Source organism: Canis lupus, chromosome 6 (assembly GCF_003254725.2).
Source record: "Canis lupus dingo isolate Sandy chromosome 6, ASM325472v2, whole genome shotgun sequence".
In the NCBI taxonomy this organism is placed as follows: Eukaryota; Metazoa; Chordata; class Mammalia; order Carnivora; family Canidae; genus Canis; species Canis lupus.
The window spans coordinates 68,180,557-68,202,062 of record NC_064248.1 but is presented as its reverse complement, the minus strand read 5'-3'; the positions used below and the strand labels follow the sequence as shown (position 1 = coordinate 68,202,062).

At 36.5% G+C, this 21,506-nt stretch overlaps 1 protein-coding gene across 2 annotated transcripts; it reads left to right on the top strand.

Moving 5' to 3' along the window:
- Positions 1-1,186: 1,186 nt before the first annotated feature.
- IFI44 (interferon induced protein 44) lies at positions 1,187-16,493 on the top strand. Of its 2 annotated transcripts, none has more exons than XM_025417889.3 (9): positions 1,187-1,498; positions 1,740-2,239; positions 7,233-7,269; positions 7,986-8,181; positions 8,332-8,481; positions 11,289-11,460; positions 12,500-12,600; positions 14,211-14,385; positions 14,789-16,493. In XM_025417889.3, exons 2-9 carry the CDS (start codon positions 1,750-1,752, stop codon positions 14,800-14,802), a joined length of 1,335 nt encoding a protein of 444 aa, XP_025273674.1. In that variant the 5' UTR covers positions 1,187-1,498; positions 1,740-1,749; the 3' UTR covers positions 14,803-16,493. The 2 variants fall into 2 exon arrangements, with proteins under 2 accessions (XP_025273674.1, XP_025273673.1); XM_025417888.3 differs by having other exon boundaries at positions 14,211-14,388.
- The last annotated feature ends 5,013 nt before the right edge of the window (positions 16,494-21,506 follow it).

Genomic DNA, 21,506 nt, shown 5'->3' with positions numbered 1-21,506 from the left:
ATGGGAGTGGAGATGCAGAAGAAGAATAACAAGCTATGTTAAATAATGGTGTGAAAATATAATTTTCAAAGTTTTTAAAACAATGGATTTCTTTTTTTCTTGAGAGAAAGAGAACATGCATGCACAGGCAGGGAGAAGGGGAAGGGGCAAAGAGAGAGTGAGAGAGAAAAAATCTTAAGTAGACTACACACCCAGCATACAGCCCCATGCGGGACTCGATGTCATCACCCTGAGGTCATGACCTGCACCCAAATCAAGAGTTGGACACTTAACGGACTGAACTACTGAGGCATCCTCCAACACAGGTCCTTAGATGGGCCCTATCACACTTCTGAGCTCATGTGGGGAGTTGGTGTCTTCCAAAAGCTCAAGAGAAGGAGAGCTGGGAATATGACTTTCTGGAAGGTGCTTGTTCATTCAAATGCCATAACTTATGGGCATAATCATTGGATTATTGGTGTGTGTAGAGGGGTGATAAGAGGGAGGTTCAAAGCTGTGTCTTAAATGCCAATTCTACAGGATCTCTTAAAAGAATATGGGCTAGGTACAGACTACCAAATGATCTCTTCGACCATCTCCATGTCTTGTATCTTTATTATTAAAGAGCTAAGCTTTTAAAATGTCCATTCCACTGATGATACAAGCAATTCGTCGAACATGAAGATCCCTGGCTTCCTTAGTGAACTGACAGTTGTTTGCCAGGCAATGTTAGACCCTCCTGCTTGAGCCTGAGTTCTTGAGACCTTCTGCAAAATGACAAAGAGTCTCCTGCTTTTCTGAGTCAGGGAACAGTGGGAACTGAGCATGGAAGGTGTTCAGATGGTGGTGACATTGTCCTCAACACTTGCTGATCTCCAAAAGCCTTACATATTGCCTCAGTGTTCTCTGTGTGAGACTGCTGCTCCTCTGTCACAGCTAGTCAGAAGTCTCCACAGTTCTTGGCTGAAATAAATCTCAAGAAAGTTGTTTTCAGACTGCATGTCTTACTCAAGAACTAGTGGATTTTAATACCAAATAGATAAATAAAAATCCCCAGGAAAACAAACAAACAAACAAACAGCACAGGAAACAGTGGACTCTGATGAGAGGAAGTTGATAGCAGAGAAGTGGACACTTTGAGGCCTGTGTCCTGGAGCAGGAATAGACAGCACTTTTTGGTATTTCAACATAGAGAAATTGATTGAATTTCTCTTTCCAAAAAGTCACTTAAAAATCTAGTGAGCTGTTAGGTTTTCTTCTGACTTCAATTCTTTGACATTCTTAATATTTTTATTTGACTTGACTGTATATGTTGAACTGGGCCACTTTGTGCTCCCTCACAGAAGGAAGCTGGCTCCCGGCCAAGTGGGCTGGGCCTTTCTGAGTTTCATTTTCCTTTTCTCGGAGTCCCTGAAGCCTGGAGGTTGCTGAAGAATTTTCTTTCTATCTTGTATCTGCTTAGCTGTCAGGACAGAGCAGTTATACTCGGCTTCAGTACCTGTACAAATTCTACAAACAGGTAAATGACTTGCTGCTTTTCACCATTCCTAGCCACTTGCAAATAGAAGTCTTCTTTTTTGAATTGAAAAAAATAATTTAGAATGAAAAGCTAAAGATTTTTTCTTGCTATTTGATCATGCTCCATTTCTTCATCTTATGTGTAATGTAGAGTAAATAAGAGGCACAAATGTAAGCTTTGTGACAGTATGTGTTACCTGTTTTTCAATATTTAATGGAAAATATGTTTGATTTTCTACTAGATTGAGAAGTATGGCAGTGACAACTTATTTGACAAAGATGCAAGAAAAGAAGCTGCAAAGTTGTTTTGGAGGAAAACGGTTTACCCTTCTCTATAAAGCAAGTGTCCATGATTTCTCTGGATATAATGTGTACAAGAGATGCAATAACCAAGGGCCTACTGTGATGGTAATTTATAGTGGACATGATATTTTTGGGGCATATATAAAAGACAGTTACCAGGAATATGGTGACAGAGTTCCCATTGTCCTATTTGCTTTTCAAAAGAATGAAATTTCAGAATGCAAAATAGGTGCATATTCACCGTCTACATTTCTCTGTCTGTACGAGGAAGATAATTGTTCAGAATTCCTCTTAAATCTAGATGGAAAAAAAGTGACTATGAAATTAGATACAATTGAGAAACTTCAACTGAAAGTTCAAGTTTCAAATGAGAGACATCAAAAGCATCAAAAAGATCAAATTATTTCCGTTAAGGAATGTGAAGTTTTTCGATGTGAAGGTAGGTTTAATCAGATAACCTTATATAGAGTTTTCTCCTGAATGTCTGGGGGATTTTGACTCATCTCTTTAAGAAAGAATCTCCTTATCTCTGGGTGACCCAGACTGAAACCTGGCCACACATTGTTTGCTGAGACCCAACCATGGCCAAAAGTAGCATTTACAGTTTTCTGGAGTATGTTTGTGTGGGAGAAGGAGTAAGGGAGGATGAGGAAAGGTAGAAGGAGAAGGGAGAGAAAGAGAGAGAGGCAGCAAACCTAAAGATTGTTAGATTCTCTTGGAATGAAACCAAAGCTTGAACTCCTCTTGATTGGTACTAGATCCAGGAGTTTCCCATTGTATCCATTATATCAAAAGATCAAAATTAAGTTACTTATTTTTCTGCTAAAGGACATTGTTTCCAGTATTTTCTTTTATAAATAATGCTTTTGTAATGTATTTATGAATATAATTGTGCACAAAAATGCTTTTGTAATAGTAACTTCGTGGAAGTAGGATTGTTGTTTAAGAATTATTTACATTCACACTTTGATAGATACCTCTCAAAAGCTTTTATACTATCCCCAAGAGTGTTATAGAAATGCCTATTTCCCTATCTTCTTGCCACTATTTGGTAATATCAAATGTTAGAATATTTGCAATCTGATAGTCAAAGGATGGTTTCTCATTTTCTTCCGTGCTTATTCCTGATTACTAGCAAGTCTGTAAGTAGTGGCCGTTTAGATTTCTTCTCTGAAATAGTTATTAATGGCTATCCATTTAAAAGAAGGGACCCTGGGAATGATAATCCTTGAGTATTTTCATGTTCCAAACTAATTGTTTGTGGTCTTTATACTTGAATGATCATCAGAGTATATAATTTTTGGGGAGGGGCGATTTTGTAATGTTTCCACACTATTGATGTTGCTGTGGAAAACCTAGGGCCAGACTTACTTGTTTTTATTGTTTCCCTTTGGATGATTTGATCTTTCTTCCTGGCTGCCCCAAACGTTTAAAATGTTTTTTTGTTGATCTTTGGTAAATTTACCTGGCTATGTCATGATGTTGACAAACATGGATCAGTTAAGAAAACTTTATATTGAAGTATAACACGTAGGGACGCCTGGGTGGCTCAGCGGTTGAACATCTGCCTTTGGCTCAGGGCGTGATCCCAGGGTCACGGGATCAAGTCCCACATCTGGCTCCTTGCACGGAGCCTGCTTCTCCCTCTGCCTGTGTCTCTGCCTCTCTCTGTGTGTCTCTCATGAATAAAAAAATAAAATCTAAAAAAAAGTATACCCATAAACAGAGAAGTGCACAATTGATAAATGTATCAACTGACAAACTTTTGTAAATTAGACACACTAATACAGCCACTAGTGAGATGAAGAAATAGATTATTATCATCGTTTCAAAAGACTCCTTGCTGATTCTTTCAGCTTATTACCAACCCAAGTTAATTGTTGCTTTGGCTTGTGTCAACATTAATTACTTCTTGTTTCTGAATTCTGTATAAATGGAATCATATCAAAATATGTACTCTTTTCTGCTTGGCTTCTTATGTTCAATATTATGTTTGGGGGACTGAGCTAAACCAGGGATTGGTTTATAAAATAAGACCTCTACAAATCAGATATCTTACCCAGTAGTAGGTTTGGGTAATAATTTCAGGGATAAAGGCAATCAGAAATCTCAGAGAAGGCAGAAAGGGTGCAAGAATATTCTGTGTGTCTCCTAGGTCCTTGCTTTGCTTATTAGACATATGTTTCTGTATAAAAACAACAAGCAGAGTTGTTTTATGAAGTTTATGGGCCACTTTACATATTGAAGAGTGATTATGTAATGGAACCTTTATATGTCAGTGCTATGGACTGACTGTGCCACCCCCCCAAACTCATATGTTCACTGAATATGACTATACTTGGAGATGGGGCCTCGAAAGAAGTAATTAAGGTTAAGTGAGGTCATAAGAGTGGGGCCTTAATTCAAGACGACAACTATTCATATAAGAAGGGACACCAGAGAGCTTACTCTCTGCCCATGAACATATAAGAAGTGGTCATGGGAGAGCACCGTGAGATGGCTGCCCCCTACAAAACAAGAGAAGAGGCCTCAGAATGAAATTTACCTTACTGCACAGTGTTCTTGGACTTCTCAGCTTCCAGAACTGTGAGAAATACATTTCTGTTGTCCTACTTCATGGTTTGTATGGCATCTTGAGCAGACTAAGGCGGTCAGCTTACATGACAGTTCCTGTTGAAGATGTGCTCATGAATCCATAGGATTCGTATTTATTTATCCTAAGTAATCCTTAGCCAGGAACATCCTGTTAAGGACATTCAAGAGATAAGTATGTTCCTTGCAGGAGATATCATTAGTCTGTTTACCAGGAGATAAGATTCGTAGCATATTTGCAAAGGAATCAGGTTGAGTCACTTTTCTTTTTTTCCCCTCAGAGTGTTATTTGGTAAACTGAGCAAATGTATCTCAGGACAGCTGTTTAACTCCCTGCCTCCCTACTGATTCATCCATATTATGTGTTGTAGTCATTTGTTCCTTTACATTTCCATATACTTTGCCAGTGTAATGATTTCATCATCTTTCTATTTTCTTTTTCTTTCTTTCTTTCTTTCTTTCTTTCTTTCTTTCTTTCTTTCTTTCTCTCTCTCTCTCTCTCTCTCTCTCTCTCTCTCTCTTTCTTTCTTTTTTTTTTTAGGCTCCATGCCCAGTGTGGAGCCCAACTCCAGGCTTGAACTCAGGACCTGTGCTGAGATCAAGTCAGGCACTTAACTGACTGAGCCACTCAGGAGCCTCTATTTTTGTTTTCTTTTGGTTTTTTAATAAAATTGCTGTTGGTAGACATTTGAGTTTTCTAGTTGGGGGCTATCACAAATAATACTGCTATAAGCATTCTTGTACATGTGTTTTAGTCCATATTTTTTAAAGAATATAAATATAAACTTTCTGGGTCATCAGATTTGTGTATGTTCAGCTTCGATGGATTCTGACAAAGTTTTACAACATAGTCCTACCAATTTCCACTGTTGCAAGCAGTATATTAGAGTTTCCGTCATGTCTGAATTTTTCCCAACACTTTTTTTTTTTTAATTTTTATTTATTTGTGATAGTCACAGAGAGAGAGAGAGAATGAGGCAGAGACACAGGCAGAGGGAGAAGCAGGCTCCATGCACCGGGAGCCCGACGTGGGATTCGATCCCGGGTCTCCAGGATCGCGCCCTGGGCCAAAGGCAGGCTCCAAACCGCTGAGCCACCCAGGGATCCCTCCCAACACTTTTTGTTATAATATGTAGCCATTTTGGCATGTGAGTTGTGGCATGACATTTTGTGAATTTGGTTTTCTTTGATTAGACTAGTCAGTAATTTATTTTACAGTTTAAACCAATTACTGTATTAATTTATCCTTTCTTCAATGTATAAAATTTATCTTGTGTTTTTGTTAATTCCTTCTTATATTTCTAAGGTTTGTTTCAATATTCTTTTCTGTTTCTATTTTCTATTTTCGAAAATTTCCTTCTTTCTTGTTATTAACAAAGTGTACTTTATCACAAGGTTGATATAGTGTTTATATTATTATTTTCTATATATTTACAATTTTGATTTTTAATTTCCTTTTGGATGTTAAAGTTAAGAAAGTGCTTTGTAACATCCCAAGAGGTTGCTTTTCTCTGTGTTTACAATTACACTTTTTTTTTGTTTTATTATAGTCATTGTATGTAGTCTTCAATATTTTTACCTTCCGTAATTTAAAGAGATTTTCTGGAAAGATATGGATAACCATATTTTTAAATGTTTCACATAGTATTCTTCTTTTGTAGTATAGAGAATTTCCAGGATCACTATACCTGACCCTTTCAGTTTCTGTTTTAAAGATATTATTTATTTATTTATTTATTTATTTATTTATTTATTTGAGAGAGAGAGAGAGAGAGAGAGAGAAAGCAAGCATGAGTAAGGGGAGGAGGGGGAGAGAGAATCTGCAGCAGACTCTACACTGAGGGTGGAGCCCAATGTGGTGCATGGGGCCTGACCTGGGCTTGGTCCCACTACTGGGAGATCATGACCTGAGCAGAAATCAAGATTTGGTCACTCAACCCACTGAGCCAACTAGGTGCCTTTTCTTCTCTTTTTTTCTTTTTTTGCCTTTTCAATTTTAAATCAACCACAAAAGAGTGTCTCTTCACAGAAAATAAATAATTCTGTGCCTGAGTCTCATTGTTCACGTAAAGTCCTCAGCCCTTCCCTGAACGCTCACTACACTCTGATGCGGTAGGGATGAGTTCTACGTTCTCTTTGGAGCCAAGAAGAAAATCAAATGTATTGGAAGTTCCAGGAAATCCAATTGCAGGTAGCAGGGTTTTGGTTTTTTTTAAGAGTTTATTTATTTATTCATAAGAGAGGCAGAGACACAAGCAGAGGGAGAAGCAGGCTCCATGCAGGGAGCTAGATGTGAGATTTGATCCCGGGTCTCCAGGATTATGCCCTGGGCAGAAGGCAGATGCTAAACCACTGAGCCACCCAGGTATCCCACAGATAGTAGGTTTCGGAGAAACATTGGTACCTATGGGGTTTTTTTGTTTGTGTGTCTCTGTGCATTATCCTTTTCAGACCTCTTGGATTATGGAGAGTAGCTATCTTTAACTATTCTCAGTCTTTCTTTGGCCTGTCCCTGCCTTTATGCCTTGCTTCTCTGATTCAGAAAGGACCTCAGTTCTCATTTCCCGTGTTGGAGCAAGCCACACACTACCACTGAGTAATTGGATGAGAAGAGATCTGTGGACCATCTAATCTTACAGTGCCCACCTTGCCTCTAGCTCTAGACTCTCCAAAGAGATGTTAAGGAGGTTTGCCAGAATTTTCTCCACTTGCTTTCATTATACTGTGCTGTTCTTATGGAAAAGCTATTTTTGTATTTTTCCCTCGTGAAGGCATTGACATTCAGTTAGCCAGTCATTCAACAACTGGTAATTTGCATTTTTCTTTGATTATTCCCCTAGACTTACTGGACAAAAGAAACATGGAAGAGATTACTCAGTAAGTCAATGTTTTGAATGTTTTTTTATTCTGCTCATTATCTTAGACTTATTCTATTATAGGTTCTGTCAAATTGGCAGCACAGATTATAACAGATAGCTTGTGGATCATTAAGAATAAACTATAATTATAATTATAAAGCTGTTTGTGATAATACCAATGTTAAAACAGAAAGAACACCAAGTAGAGGGAAAGCCTTCCTAATCTTTTTATATACTTGAAGGAAAACCATTATTTGGCTGTATGTCTACATTATATCTTAGGCTTCTTGCAGTTACAGTTTCAACTACTTTAGGGAATTACTTTGGAAGGGCTGGCTGGTAGGTGGAGAACTTCAAGAATATGTTAGAAATTACCTACTTCCATAAACTTCAAAAGTCACATATTATGTTGTGCTTTTTGAAGTTTATTACTGATAAGTTATCTTCATACTTAACACAGTTCATATTTATTACTAGGTTTATATGATCTGCTTGCTTAAACCTGGAAGATTTTATGTCTGATTGGATTTAGTTTATAAATGTTATTTTTATTTTTTCTTCTTTTATAGTCGGATTTGAAGTAGGATAATTTCGTGTCCTTTTAACAGGAAAGCAAATTGCTACTCAAAAATAAAAAAACAATATATAAGAAAAGAAAATGAATCCTAGGAAAATTTATGATAAGTTCTTGTGATCTACCCTCAGTCAACTGTTAAAATTGTCTTGTTTCAACAGGCTCCACAAGAGCTTATTGTTTGACATAAAATCCTATAGACCATATAGAGACCTGGTTCGCCAAATACGGATTCTGCTCCTGGGTCCAACTGGAGCTGGGAAGTCTAGCTTTTTCAACTCAGTTAAATCTGTTTTCCGAGGCTACGTAACACACCAGGCTCTGGTGGGCTCTGATGCAGCCGGGGTGTCTGACAAGGTATGTCCATTCAAGGTCACTCAGTCTTTACTTTGTTCTAGTTAATTAGGGTTGAAAAGTCTTTTGCTGGTTGACTTCATTACGTGAAGACTTTACCTCCATTTGCAATTTAAAAAATGTACCTTAATACTGCCTTTTTCTCCTCTGTAGTACAGGGTATATTCCATTAAGGATGCGGGGTATAACAACTCCCTGCCATTTATTCTGTGTGACTCAATGGGCCTGGGTGAGGAGGACAAAGGGCCGTGCATGGATGACATAGTCTACATCTTAAAAGGCCACATTTCTGACAGATACCAGGTATGATTGAACTAATTATTGAGAAATTATAACTGATATTTAAAATGTTTATTTTTGCTCACTATAGACAATGGCAGATGCTAGTCTAATTTAATGCATTATGATTTATTTTCTTGAACTATACTTGTTCAAGAGCATTTGTTCCTTTTTGATACTTTATTCTACAAAGAATTAAAACATCCAAAGACTCTTTTGTCAAAGCTGCCATAACAACTCTGAATGTTGTTTCATATTCAATTGCCTTTGGCTATGTGAAACAGAAATCCAAATACAGCAATTTACTCACAAAGGTAATTTTCCTTACGTAACAGGAAGTCTGAAGGTAGGCAGCTTTGGGCCAGTGTGAAAGCTCTTTGAGGTTATCAATTTCAAAGGTCAATCTGACTTTCTCTTACTGAGACCCTCAGTATGGGGTGCTTTGTGTCCCCCTAAAATTCATATGCCAAAGCCCTAATCCCCAATGTGATGGCATTACGAGTTGGGACCTTTGTTTTTTTTTTTTTTTTTTTTTTTGAGTTGGGACCTTTGAAAGGTGATTAGGTCACAGGGTAAATCCCTCATGAATGGGAGTAGTATCCTTACAAGAAGTGATATAAATCTTTCTCTCTGTCATATGAGGACACAGCAAGGAGATGCCAAATCTGCTAGCACCTTGATCTTGGACTTTCTAGCCCCCAGAACTGTGAGAGGTAATTTTTGTTCTGTAAGACACCATATATGGTCATTTGTTATAACAGCTCAAGCAGACTAAGACATGTGGCTTTCATCCTTATGCTCTCAGATGTCCTAGGAGAGAGGAGAGGGGAGATTAAAGAGAAAGCCACTTTAGTCCATCATATTTTTTAAAACTTTCTAGTACTTTTTATAAACATTTAGATTTTGAATTAGTCATTAATTTATCTAGTTCCAAATGAATAGTCAATTGTGCCAACATATTTCATTGAATGTCTTTGCATCTTTTTTTTACCTACCAAATATAGGGATTGGTTTTCATATTCTCTAGTTTGTTCTTTTGTTGTATTTATCAATCCCTTTATGATATTCTTTTTATTATCATATCATTTAATTGTTTTTTAAAATATTTTATTTATTTATTAATGAGAGATGCAGAGAGAGAGGCAGAGACATAGGGAGAGGGAGAAGCAGGCTCCATGCAGGGAGCCAGATGTCAGACTTGATCCCGGGATCCCAGGATCACACTCTGAGCCAAAGGCTCACTCAACCGCTGAGCCACCCAGGTGTCCCTATTTAATTGTTTTAATACCATAGTAATCAACTATGTCTTTATACCTCACCGGACATGTCATATTCATTACTTATTTCTTGCATCTGTTTTTCTTAACATTTTCACAATATACTTTTCCAAGTGAGCTTATTTGTATTTTATTTGATTGTTTGTGTTTGATTTGTTGGTGTTTTGATTAAAATTACATTAAAATTTTATATTGAAAGTTTATTTACATCTTTGCATATCCAGTGTTTTTATCCAGAAACACAGCATGTTTTATTTTTCTATTCATGCAATGGCTTTTCATTCTTTAGTATAGCATTATCTTATAGAGGCAAAGTTTATTTTTAAATATTCTTTTTAAAAAAAACAAATTTATTATAGAGAATTTCAAACCAATGCAAAAGTAGACAAGACAATTTAAAAACTTCCCATTTACTCAGCTTCAACAATTTTTGATTCACAGCCCATCATCTGTGTCTATCCACTTTCTCCTCTCCTGTATTATTTGGAATCAAATTTAATACATTGTAACATTTTTTTAAAAAGATCTATTTATTTATTCATGAGATACACAGACTGAGAGAGAGAGAGAGACAGAGACATAGGCAGACGGAGAAGCAGGCTCCTCGCAGGGAGTCCAATGAGCGACTTGATTCCGGATCCCTGGATCACTACCTGAGCCAGAGGCAGGCTCCCAACCACTGAGCCACCCAGGCATCCCTACATCATAGCATTTAATTATAAATCATAGCAAGTACACCAAAACTATGGTCACAAATACTGAACACACCCTTAGTAGTCAACTAACATTTACCCAAACCATATGCAATTAGTTTTGGCATACTGAAATGTAGTCTAAAGTCAACTTTACAAAATAGGGCATAGTCAAAGAATCCATTTTATTTCTCTGCCCCTTCAAATACATTTTTTTTCCTTTTTAAAAATAAGCAACCATATAAAAATGTATGGTTTACTTTCCTTTTTTACTGTATAAGAAAATACTTACAGATTTGTGGTTCTTCTCTTTTTTGGGAAGTCATGAAATACTATATATATATATATATATATATATATATATATATATATATAATTGATATATTAGAATCTTGCTACTACAAATAGCCCTGAAGTTAATAGGCTTGTACCTACATCATTTTGTATTTTTGCTAGTACACCTGTGACAGATTCCCAGCAGAGGGATTGCTAGTTTGAGAGTATATGCATCTCGTTTTGAACCACTTTCTGCCCTTGCATTCTGTGTGATCATGCCGGATTTCTTTCTGAATGTTCTCACCTCCACCTTCTCCTACACTGCTTCTATCTAGAACACTTTCTACTATATGCTTGTTCCCTTTATCAGACTAACTCCCCCTACTTTGTAGCTCCCAGATTACGTGTCCCTTTCTTGCAGAAGCTTTACTTGCCTGTGTGAACAGGCTGCTCGCTACTTACATAGACTGTCTTCCCTATTGGATTGCTAGCCTCATAATATCAGAGACTTGTATACTGCCTCATACATAGTATGTGCTCATAAATATCCATGGAATTAATATGTTGCTTTATGTTTACCTTACAGTTTAATTCCATGAAACCAATCACACCAGGTCATAGTAACTATATTGAAAACCCATTGCTGAAGGACAGAATTCATTGTGCGGTATTTGTGTTCAATATCAACTCTGTTGAACACCTCTCTTATGAGATGATGGCAAAGATCAAAAAAATTCGAAGGGAGTTGATAAAGTGTGGTGAGTCTCATTCCACTTTGCTATTAAGAGTAATTGATTAGACTATATTATAGAATGGTTTTAGAACAGGATGAGAAGCTTAAGAAATTGGGCATGTGAATCTTCTCTGGCCCATCAGTGTGGTTCAATCAAATCAAGCGCTTAATAGCTGTATGATTCTGTGTGAGTGACTTAAACTCTCTATGGTCTCAATTTCCTAATCTATTAAATTAGTATAATAATAGCACCTACCTCAGAGATTTATTATAAGGATTAAACAAATCATTATATTTGAAGAGTTTAGCACAGTCCTCACTACCTGCTATCACTATATCCTAGCATGAATTTATTTACCAAAAGTTCTAGCTTTTCCCTTGGACCTTAAATGATTAGAAATGGAAAACAATATATCAGTAAGAAAAGGTGACAGGGAAGTATGATGTTAGGTAGGGAGTGGTAGTATAAAGGCTTAGGAGAAGGTAAACAGGATCAGGGAATTAGAAAAGCCCCATATTGGCTTTTCTTGGCTTTATTATCCATTCTGTCTGGGAAAGAGCCAGTTTATCACAATCTTGATTAAGTTAGAAGCATGAAATGATTTACTTGCTCATTGAATTTTGAAACCTTGCAAGGGAGGTGTGCAGAAAGCATTGTGACAGAAAGCAGTTTATTTGTGATGCTTTGACAATGCTATTTCCTCCTTCTTCTCCCCCATCTTGTTTATTAGATCTCTTTTCTCTAGTCTTCATAAAAACAATTGTTGGGACAGGACATAAGACCAGTCAACAATATTGTAGCTTAGTTTTAGTTTATCTCTTCCAAGAGGTGGTTTTATTTGAAGCCTCATTTCTTACCATGGAAAGCAATGAAGGAAATTTCCTATGTCAAAGGAATTCCATGTACTAATGAGTAGTTGAAAGGGATATTTTTAGGGGGGTGGGCCTTCCCAAATCTCTGAAATGACTCCATAGAAAGCCTGTTTTATAATTGATAGCTGATTAACTGAAAAATACTGATGTTGTCTTTAATGATCAAAGTGACATGTATCTGTTTGGTCTAGGTATAATACATGTGGTGTTGCTCACTCATGTGGATAGCTTGGATCTGATTACAAAAGGTGACTTCATAGACATATATAGATGTACACTTGTGAAGTGCAAGGTAATGAATGATGTTCCTTTTTGTAAACACATATTCTGGGATATGTCACTATAATCACCTGGTACTACTGTGTATAAAAATAAAATGGAAAAAAAATAAAATGGACACCTACAGAACTTAAGAATTAAAACAATTGGATAATTCAGATTCGTGTCCCAAGATTTAAAAATTAAATATTTATTCATCTTTACACAGACACAGATCATTCCATTCATTATAATTTAATCTAATTAGGTTCAATTCAACAAATGCTTGCTTATTTATTTATTTAGAAAGATTGTATTTGTTTATTCATGAGAGACACACAGAGAGAGGCAGAGACGTAGGCAGAGGGAGAAGCAGGCTTCCTGTGGGGAGCCCGATGGAGACCCTGGGGTTCATGACCTGAGCTGAAGGCAGACACTCAACCACTGAGCCACCCAGGTGCCTATCAACAAGTATATATTGATTGCTTTTCATACTGAGTCAGAGTGATCATCTCTAACCAGATACACAGATAATTAAAACAATTTCTCTTCACTCAAAAGCTTAGAATTTTATCAATGGAGGTGAGGAGATGGGGGGTGGGATGGGAAAAAATTGACAGAGTATGAGTATGATAAATCTCATGAAGGGACTCAAAAGTGAAAGTTTAGAGAGGAAAATATTATGTTAAGGAAGATGGGGAAGATTTCATTCCTGGAGTGTCACTGGAAAATAGCTTTCATAGAGGAGGAAAGTTTCAGGAGGTGAAGAGACAAAAAGAGGAAAAAAGTTTGGGTTATGAGGATGATATATGTCAATACATCAGTGTATGAAAAGGCAGTGTGAGTGGGAAGCATGGAATCATTCAGTTTAGTGGAGGGCTGAATCCTTGTAGGAAGAGGTAAAATTAAAAAGTTATATTTGCATGGGTGACTTGACTTAATTAGGTACATTACAGGGAGCCATAGCAATTTTTTCCTCTTCTTTTAAGTTTTTACTTAAATTCCAGTTAGTTAATATACTGTATAATATTGCTTTCAGGCTTACAATATAGTGATTCAACACTTCCATATATCACCCAGTGCTCATCACAAGTGTCCTCCTTCATTCCCATCACCTATTAAATCTACCATCTGTGAGATGGGTACCATCATTACCACATTTTAAAGATGAGGAAACAAAAGCACAGTGTTTTTGACAGTGACAAGAAATAACAGAGCCCCGTTTTGAACCCAGGTGGTTTCATTCCACAGAGAAATTAGTCTAAGCAAGAATTAAATATCATTATTAAACTAGTCTAATAAAAATTGACTAATCATGAGAATACTTATAATTGGAAACAGGGAAATTACAGACTCCAGCGTAAGAGTATTAAAAATGCTTCAATTTCAAAGTTATCTAATAGAACTATTAGTTATTCTTCACTTCTAATTCACGTGGAATCTGTTGTGTGTATTCTCGATGAAAATTAATAGCGATACTGAAGATTGACTTGTGAAGCTCTTTAAGCAAAAGTATTTATGGGACCAGATCTCTATCCTCATTTCCCCAACAGGTATACTATTGCCAAGCTCCTGCTTTTTGTCACTGCTTTCACAATATATATTGACCTAAGATAAGTCTTTGTCACTGTTTCTGTTTTGCAGTTAGAGATGGTCCACAGAGAACTTGGATTTGCTCTTTCTGACATCTTGGTGGTTAGTAATTATACCTCAGAGTGGGAACTGGAACCCGTAAAGGACCTTCTGATTCTCTCTGCACTGAGACAGATGCTGTGGGCTGCAGATGACTTCTTAGAGGATTTGCCTCCTGAGAAAACAGGTAGTTGTATTTGGTGGTATAGACACTTGAAAGTGTCAGCTCTATGGCTACCCCCTGCTTGGATCTATTGTTCACAATGTTTCTCAAATTCTCTCGACAATACATGCTGCACCAGTTCAATCAAAGATCAGATAGAAGTTTCAATCTATACTAAAATCTTATTTTAGTTTGTAAGAAATCAGATTAGAATATGCTATCCTCTTTGTTCTCTCTCACTTGCAAACAACGAAGAAACCCTCAAGCTACTACTGATCCTACCATCTTGGTTTCTCTCCTTCATAGAGCATGCACTTCCAAAGTCGGGGTTGGTTGGTTTAGACACCCAGTAACCCAACGTTCCCCTTCCTTCTGGTTTCTTTTCTCTAAATAATCCAGTAATAATATTTTGTTTCTCTTTTCTCAGAGAAAAGGAAGTAAAAGAAGGAAATAAATATGTGACTCCTTCACATACTAATAATTTTAATCTCATCATAGAAGAGCAAAAACTGAGAAATAAGAAAACAGGAAAAATAGAAGTAGCTGAAACGGAAGGGGCATATTTTATGTATATCTGGAATGAAGATGGATATACGAAATTGTAATACCTGCAAATAACTAGGAACAATGGGCTTTACAGCTATTAATGGTGAAAAAAAATGATTATAGTTTCTTTTGGATTTATGTTCTGTATCTGTGAAAAATGAAGGTTTCTTCTTACAAAACCTGTTACCTTAAGTGTGTGTGTGCTTTTAGCAAAGTTTATTTTAATATAACTTGTCAGCATATTTTGATCTTCACCCACGTCATCTTAATTTTGCCTTCTTGTTTTATTTCTAAAGCATTTGATCTTCTCTTTGGGTCTCCAGTCAATGTTGTATTCTTTAACCTAAGGCCATGTTTTTGTTTGTTTACTATCTAAACCCTTTTCCAGGATGTGACAATTAATATTGATAAGAATTCTAGAGAATTAAAACTGACTATAGTTTGATTTTCTGCCAATTACGACTATTTTAGTTACAAGTGAAAAGACTCAACCTGATTTATACGAATAAAAAATAAACCATAGAAAAGGCTGGGATTGAACAGAACTGCCTCAGATGGTTGTATCTATAGATTCAAAATCTATCCTCTCTTTCTCTCTCTTGCAGACATGCTCTCACACCCACACCCACCCACACCCCCACACACAGACTCTCTGGTTCCTTCTTTGTGTCTATTGCTGTCATTTTCTCAGGCTAGCATTCTTGATAAATCTTAAGCCATCTGAACCCAAGCTTCAAGTTGACATTTATTCAGTCCCAGTCCCAGGACCCAAAAAGGAAGAGGGCTTTTCTTTTCCAGTTTCATTATGAAATATTCCAAAAAAGGACTGCAATTGATCTAGTTTGAATCATATGCTGAGCCTATAGGAACAATCACTTTATCTCCAGAAGAGGGAGAAATATAATCATCCTACCTTGAGTCATACTTGCCCAGGAAGAGTGATTTGTTATTAGAAGCAGGCAGTTAATCATGGACATGGCCGCTGTTGTATTAACTCAGCTGGAGACACACCTCAATAAGTATCTCACAGATTCAGAATATTTTGTATCTAGTTTCTCACTTAAATTATAAAGAAAGTCTTATCAATAGGTCTAAAATTGTTAACAATTACTTTAAAAAAGCTATTTATTAATATATATGCATAAAAAGTACAGAGTTCATGGCTCAGTACATTTTGATAGACTTAACACATGAAACTAGAACTCAGGTAAGAAACAGAACATTCTAGAATATCCTAGAAGTCCCTCATCTAGCCACCTAGGATATCCACTACTCTGGCTGCTAATTGCATAGATTGGTCTTGTCTCTTTTATCACTTACATAACATCATGCACTATTTACTCTTGGATCTGACTTCTTTCATGAGATTGTGTATTTGTTTGATTCCTATTATTGTACATAAGTAAAGATAATTTAATCTTATCTCTCATGTTATTGTGATGTTAATGGGCAGTTCTAATACTTTCCTTATAGGTCAACATGTATGTTGTGTTAAGCATTTTTCTGATTTATAACTACATAGAAATAAACCATATGACTTTGGGTCTTTCCAGTTTTGTATGATAATAAATATTCCATAATGGGAACATACTCTATTTCAGTTTGTAAATATACCTTGGAAATGAGAAGTAGCATCATGAATAAGTTGATATTATCCTAAAATTTATGGAGAAGTGTAAAGGGTTAAACATAGTCAAGATGTTCTTAAAGAATGAAGTGGGAAACCAGGCATAAAGAGACATATTAAGAAATGTAAGTTGACTTTGGTGCATTAATAAATTAATGGAACAGAATGGAGAGTCCGGAAACAGACTCAAACATGTCTGGACATTTGTCCTGTGATAAGGTTAGCATTGCAGATGGATGGAAAAATAACAGACAGTTCATAAATGGTCTAGTCAATTGGTTTGGGGAAAAATAACAGTGAATCCTTCACATTATACACAAAAGTCTACTTTAGGTGAACTAAGTACCTATGTGCTAAAGGGCATTGAGAAGATAAAATAGAAGGGTACTTTTATAATGGGGGTAACAAAATATTTCTTATGTCATATTTATTAAACAAGATACAAAAAGCTTAATCTCAAAAGAGATTGAAAATTCAACTACACTGAAATCAGTAATTTTTATATTCAACAAATCCCATTAAGATAGTGAAAAGACACCGCAAAATGTGGGAAAACATATGACTAGCAAAGAACTAATAAAAGGATGTACAAAGTAATCCTACAGGTCTAGAAGAAAACTAAAACATAACAGAAAATGAACCAAAGACTTGAGAAGGAGCTCTAAAGAAAAAGGAAATTCAAATATCCAGTACAGAAGAAATGTGTTCTATATCATTAGTAATAATTAAAAAATCCAAGCTAAAATAATTTGATTCTTTTTTTATGTTTATTGAGATTTAGTTGACATATAAAATATGCATATTTAAGGTGTAAAATTGAGTGATTTTTGACATATGAATATACCGTAAAATGATCTTGACAATCCAGGTAGCAAATATTTCTATCCCTCCCTCCAAAAATATTACATGGGGCCTTCATAATCCATTCTCTTTATTCCACCTCTTGTTCTGATCCTCAGATGATCGCTGGTCTGTACTCTGTCACTGTAAGTTACTTTTCATTTTTTAGAATTTATATATATGAAATTGTACAAAATATACCCTTTTGTGTCTGGCTTCTTTTATTCAGTGTGTTTTGAGATTCAACCCTATTGTTGCATGTAACAATAGTTCTTTCTTTTTTTTGAGTGGTATTTCATGGTGTGAATATACTACATTTCTTTATCCATTCATCTGTTAACAGACTTTTGGATGGTTTGTGGTAAAGTTCAAGATATGCAGACAGACCTGATGAGCTAGCAATTTGACTCTCAGTTATGTATCTTAGGGATACTTTTATGTGTGCACCTGAATACATGTATAAGAATTTTTGTAGTAGCATTGTTCATCATAGTCCCAATTGGAAACAACCCACATACCCATCAATAGTAGAAAAGATAACTAATTGTGCTATATTATATAAAGTACTTCATTTCATATAGCAAAGAAAATTAAAGAATTATATATACAATAGCCACAAATACTGCAAATATAATATTGACCAAAGGGTAAAGACATCAATGAATCTATACATTATGAATAGATTTGTATAAATCTCACAAAAATTCTAAATAAAAGAGAGGAAATGGGATCCCTGGGTGGCGCAGCGGTTTGGCGCCTGCCTTTGGCCCAGGGCGCGATCCTGGAGACCTGGGATCGAATCCCACATCGGGCTCCCGGTGCATGGAGCCTGCTTCTCCCTCTGCCTATGTCTCTGCCTCTCTCTCTCTGTGACTATCATAAATAAATAAAAAAAAAAAAATTAAAAAAAAAAAAAAGAGAGGAAATGACGACCATAAAAAGATGGTGATTACCTTTCAAGGGTTTGGGGTTGTGAAGAGTCAGGGGCTCACCTAGCTGTTTTGCAGAAGCTAAAAATGTCCCATGTGTTGAACAGGGTGGTGATGAAATGGATATTTGCTTTCTAATTATTTTTAAGTTGTGTATTTGTCTTGTATGCACTTTCTGTATGTATTATATATTTTGTAATTAAAAAAGAAAAAAATGAGAAACGATATCATATACAAACATTAGAATTAGACAGAACTGAGTCTCTGCTAGATCATGTGTGATCTTTAAAAAGTCTCTCATTTCCCGATCTTACAGATGATGATAACACTTTATTCATAGATATGTTGTAAGAACTAAATTAGATAATATATACAAGTAGATTATCAGTGCAGGTGCTTAGAAACAGAAACTCAGGTGCTGATGGGCATTGCTAATCTTGTATAATGGCAAACTGATAAACAAAAGTTAGACTTGGATTTTGGTAGCTCATAAAAAAAATATATGAAAGAGACCTAAAGTCAAATTATCAGAGTTTTCGACTTTGGTTGTTTGATATGCAGTTTTTTTTTTTTTTTTTAAATATACCTTTGGCTTCAAGAGCATATTGTATCTCAAATGCAAACTTTATAACAGCATAGAGAAACATATTAAATGGCTTGGTCACGTCTGCCCCCTGCTGGCCCTACAAAGCGGGAAGTATGCTGATGGTTGAATTTGGAAGCTCACATAAAAACTAAGGTTTTTCTAATTTTTAAAAAAGCTATCACAACAGAAAAAAATTTTAAATGTGTAATTTCGTAAAAGGTATGCAAAATTTACATTTTTTCCTGGTGTTGAAGCTGTGGTAGTATTTGGAAATGCTTTGTTCTGCATTCTCTAATATTTCTGGCGTTATATTAGACATTATTATGCACATTTGCATTTTAAGCTAACATTAATGTGCCCCATGTTAGCATTTTTGTTAACCTGCAGAACAGAAAATTGAATGTACAATATTTAAGGCTTATGGTGATCAATGAACACACAAAATGAGTACTTTTGCCCCTTGCTTTTCATAAATGTGATCCCCAATTACATTACTTTTGGATGAAGTCTTGAACCCACTTATCCAGGAGTTAATTTGTATAGACAAATCACAGTTGTGGGGGAGCAGGAGAAACATTATACTTCAAGTGCTGTGTTCTCTCAATTTTGATTTCTATTTGATTTAGGATTATTACTTATGAACCAAGAGTTTGCAAATTAGTTACTGTAGCAAATTGCTACCAAAGCATGAAAATACGCCTTGTTTCCCTGCCAGTGCTGCCTTTGTAGAGATTTACAGTGGATTCCTTTCCTTTCAGTTACAAAAGTATTGAGTTCAACCTTTCTTAGGATGGTTTTCCTAATCTGGACATATTTGATCTCAAACTGTAAAACGAGCTCAACTGCGTGACTTCCTCCTCTTCCCTCTTTTGTGCATTCTCCTGTCTCCATGGCTTTGTTCATACTTTGGGGGCAGTTACTTAATTTCCGTTTGCCTTGTTTTCTCATCTGGTAAATGGGGATACTTCCCCTATGTCGATTATTTTGAGGATTAAATGAGAAAGTATATGTAAAGTACTTTTTGAAAAGTGTCTGAAACAGAGTAAGCACTAAAAAAATGCCTTTAACTATTATTCACTTTTCCCTGGCCTTTTTTTTTTTTTTTTTTTAAGATTTTATTTATTCATTCATGAGAGACACATAGAGTAAGAGAGAGAGAGGGAGGCAGAGACACAGTCAGAGGGAGAAGCAGGCTCCATGAGGGTCCAATGCGGGACTCCAGGATCAGGCCCTGCGCTGAAGGCGACGCTAAACCGCTGAGCCACCCGGGCTGCCCTTCCTGACCTTCTGTAATATTTCTCCCCTTTCCCATCTACCACCTACCAATAAATAATTGTTTTCTCTGCCATTGGCATTCTGCTGACTTTTTGTAGATATCATTCAAGCATTATCACACTCTGTGAATTGTCTCGCTACATGACTGTGTACATGGCACACAGCTTCTTGTGGGCAGGAGTCCAAATAGTACAGTTTCTGCGCATAATAGACATCCAATAATATTTTGGGAGACTAAAAGAAGTGATGAGAAAACATGAAGGTTGCTGGTATGTGAACCTGATTCATTTAATGCCAATTGAGAACAACAACAAAAAACTATTTTTAAATATAGGAAGCTAAAGTAGGAAGAGGCAAAGAAAGGTAGAGCTGAAGCCATTACTCCTTTAATGGTCAGTCTTTTTTAAAAATATTTTATTTATTTATTCATGAGAGACACAGAGAGAGAGGCGGAGACATAGGCAGGGAGAGAGAAGCAGGCTTCCTGTGGGGAGCCTGAGGCAGGACTCAATCCCAGGACCCTGGGGTCATGCCCTGAGCCGAAGGCAGACACTCAACCACTGAGCCACCCAAGTGCCCTTAATAGTCAGTCTTAACGGTTGCCCTTATTTATCAGACTCTGGCAGAAAATAGAAGGGACTCCAGGTCTTTTAAGCCATGTGATTTAATGTAGAAATTTGGCTATGCAAGTGATGGGAAAGCTGAGAAGTCAAATGAAAGACAGAGAAGCAAGCCATAGGTTGGCCAAGTATGGGAGATGGAACTTTACCTCTATCCATCTTCAGTGTTTTCAGCTGAAGCTCTTTAACAAAATGCGGGACCAGCAGGAGAAAAACAGTTTATTAACACATGCACACCGCACATCATGAGGGAGAAACCTCAATGAGTAACTCAAAGCCATGGCTTGGAAAAAGATACATGCAGCCCCATATTCGTTGTAGCATTATTTACAATAGCCAAGATATGGCAACAATCCAAGGGGCCATCAGTGAATAAACGGAGAAAAAAATGTGTACAACAGAATATTACTCATAAAAAAGAATGAAATTTTGCTCTTGGGATCCCTGGGTGGCGCAGCGGTTTAGCGCCTGCCTTTGGCCCAGGGCCTGATCCTGGAGACCAGGGATCGTGTCCCACGTCGGGCTCCCAGTACATGGAGCGTGCTTCTCCCTCTGCCTGTGTCTCTGTCTCTCTCTCTCTCTCTGTGTGACTATAATAAATAAATAAATAAATAAATAAATAAATAAATAAATAAATAAAAGAAATTTTGCTCTTTGTGACAATATGGTTGGACCTAGAGGGTATGTATTATGCTAACTGAAATAAGTCAGACAGAGAAAGA

Excerpts from the sequence above, each read along its gene's own strand:
- IFI44 (XM_025417888.3), top strand. The coding sequence starts at position 1,750 with ATGGCAGTGACAACTTATTTGACAAAGATGCAAGAAAAGAAGCTGCAA. Across the intron at positions 7,270-7,985 it reads AACATGGAAGAGATTACTCA|GCTCCACAAGAGCTTATTGT; the intron begins GTAAGTCAATGT and ends TTGTTTCAACAG. Across the intron at positions 8,182-8,331 it reads CAGCCGGGGTGTCTGACAAG|TACAGGGTATATTCCATTAA; the intron begins GTATGTCCATTC and ends TCTCCTCTGTAG.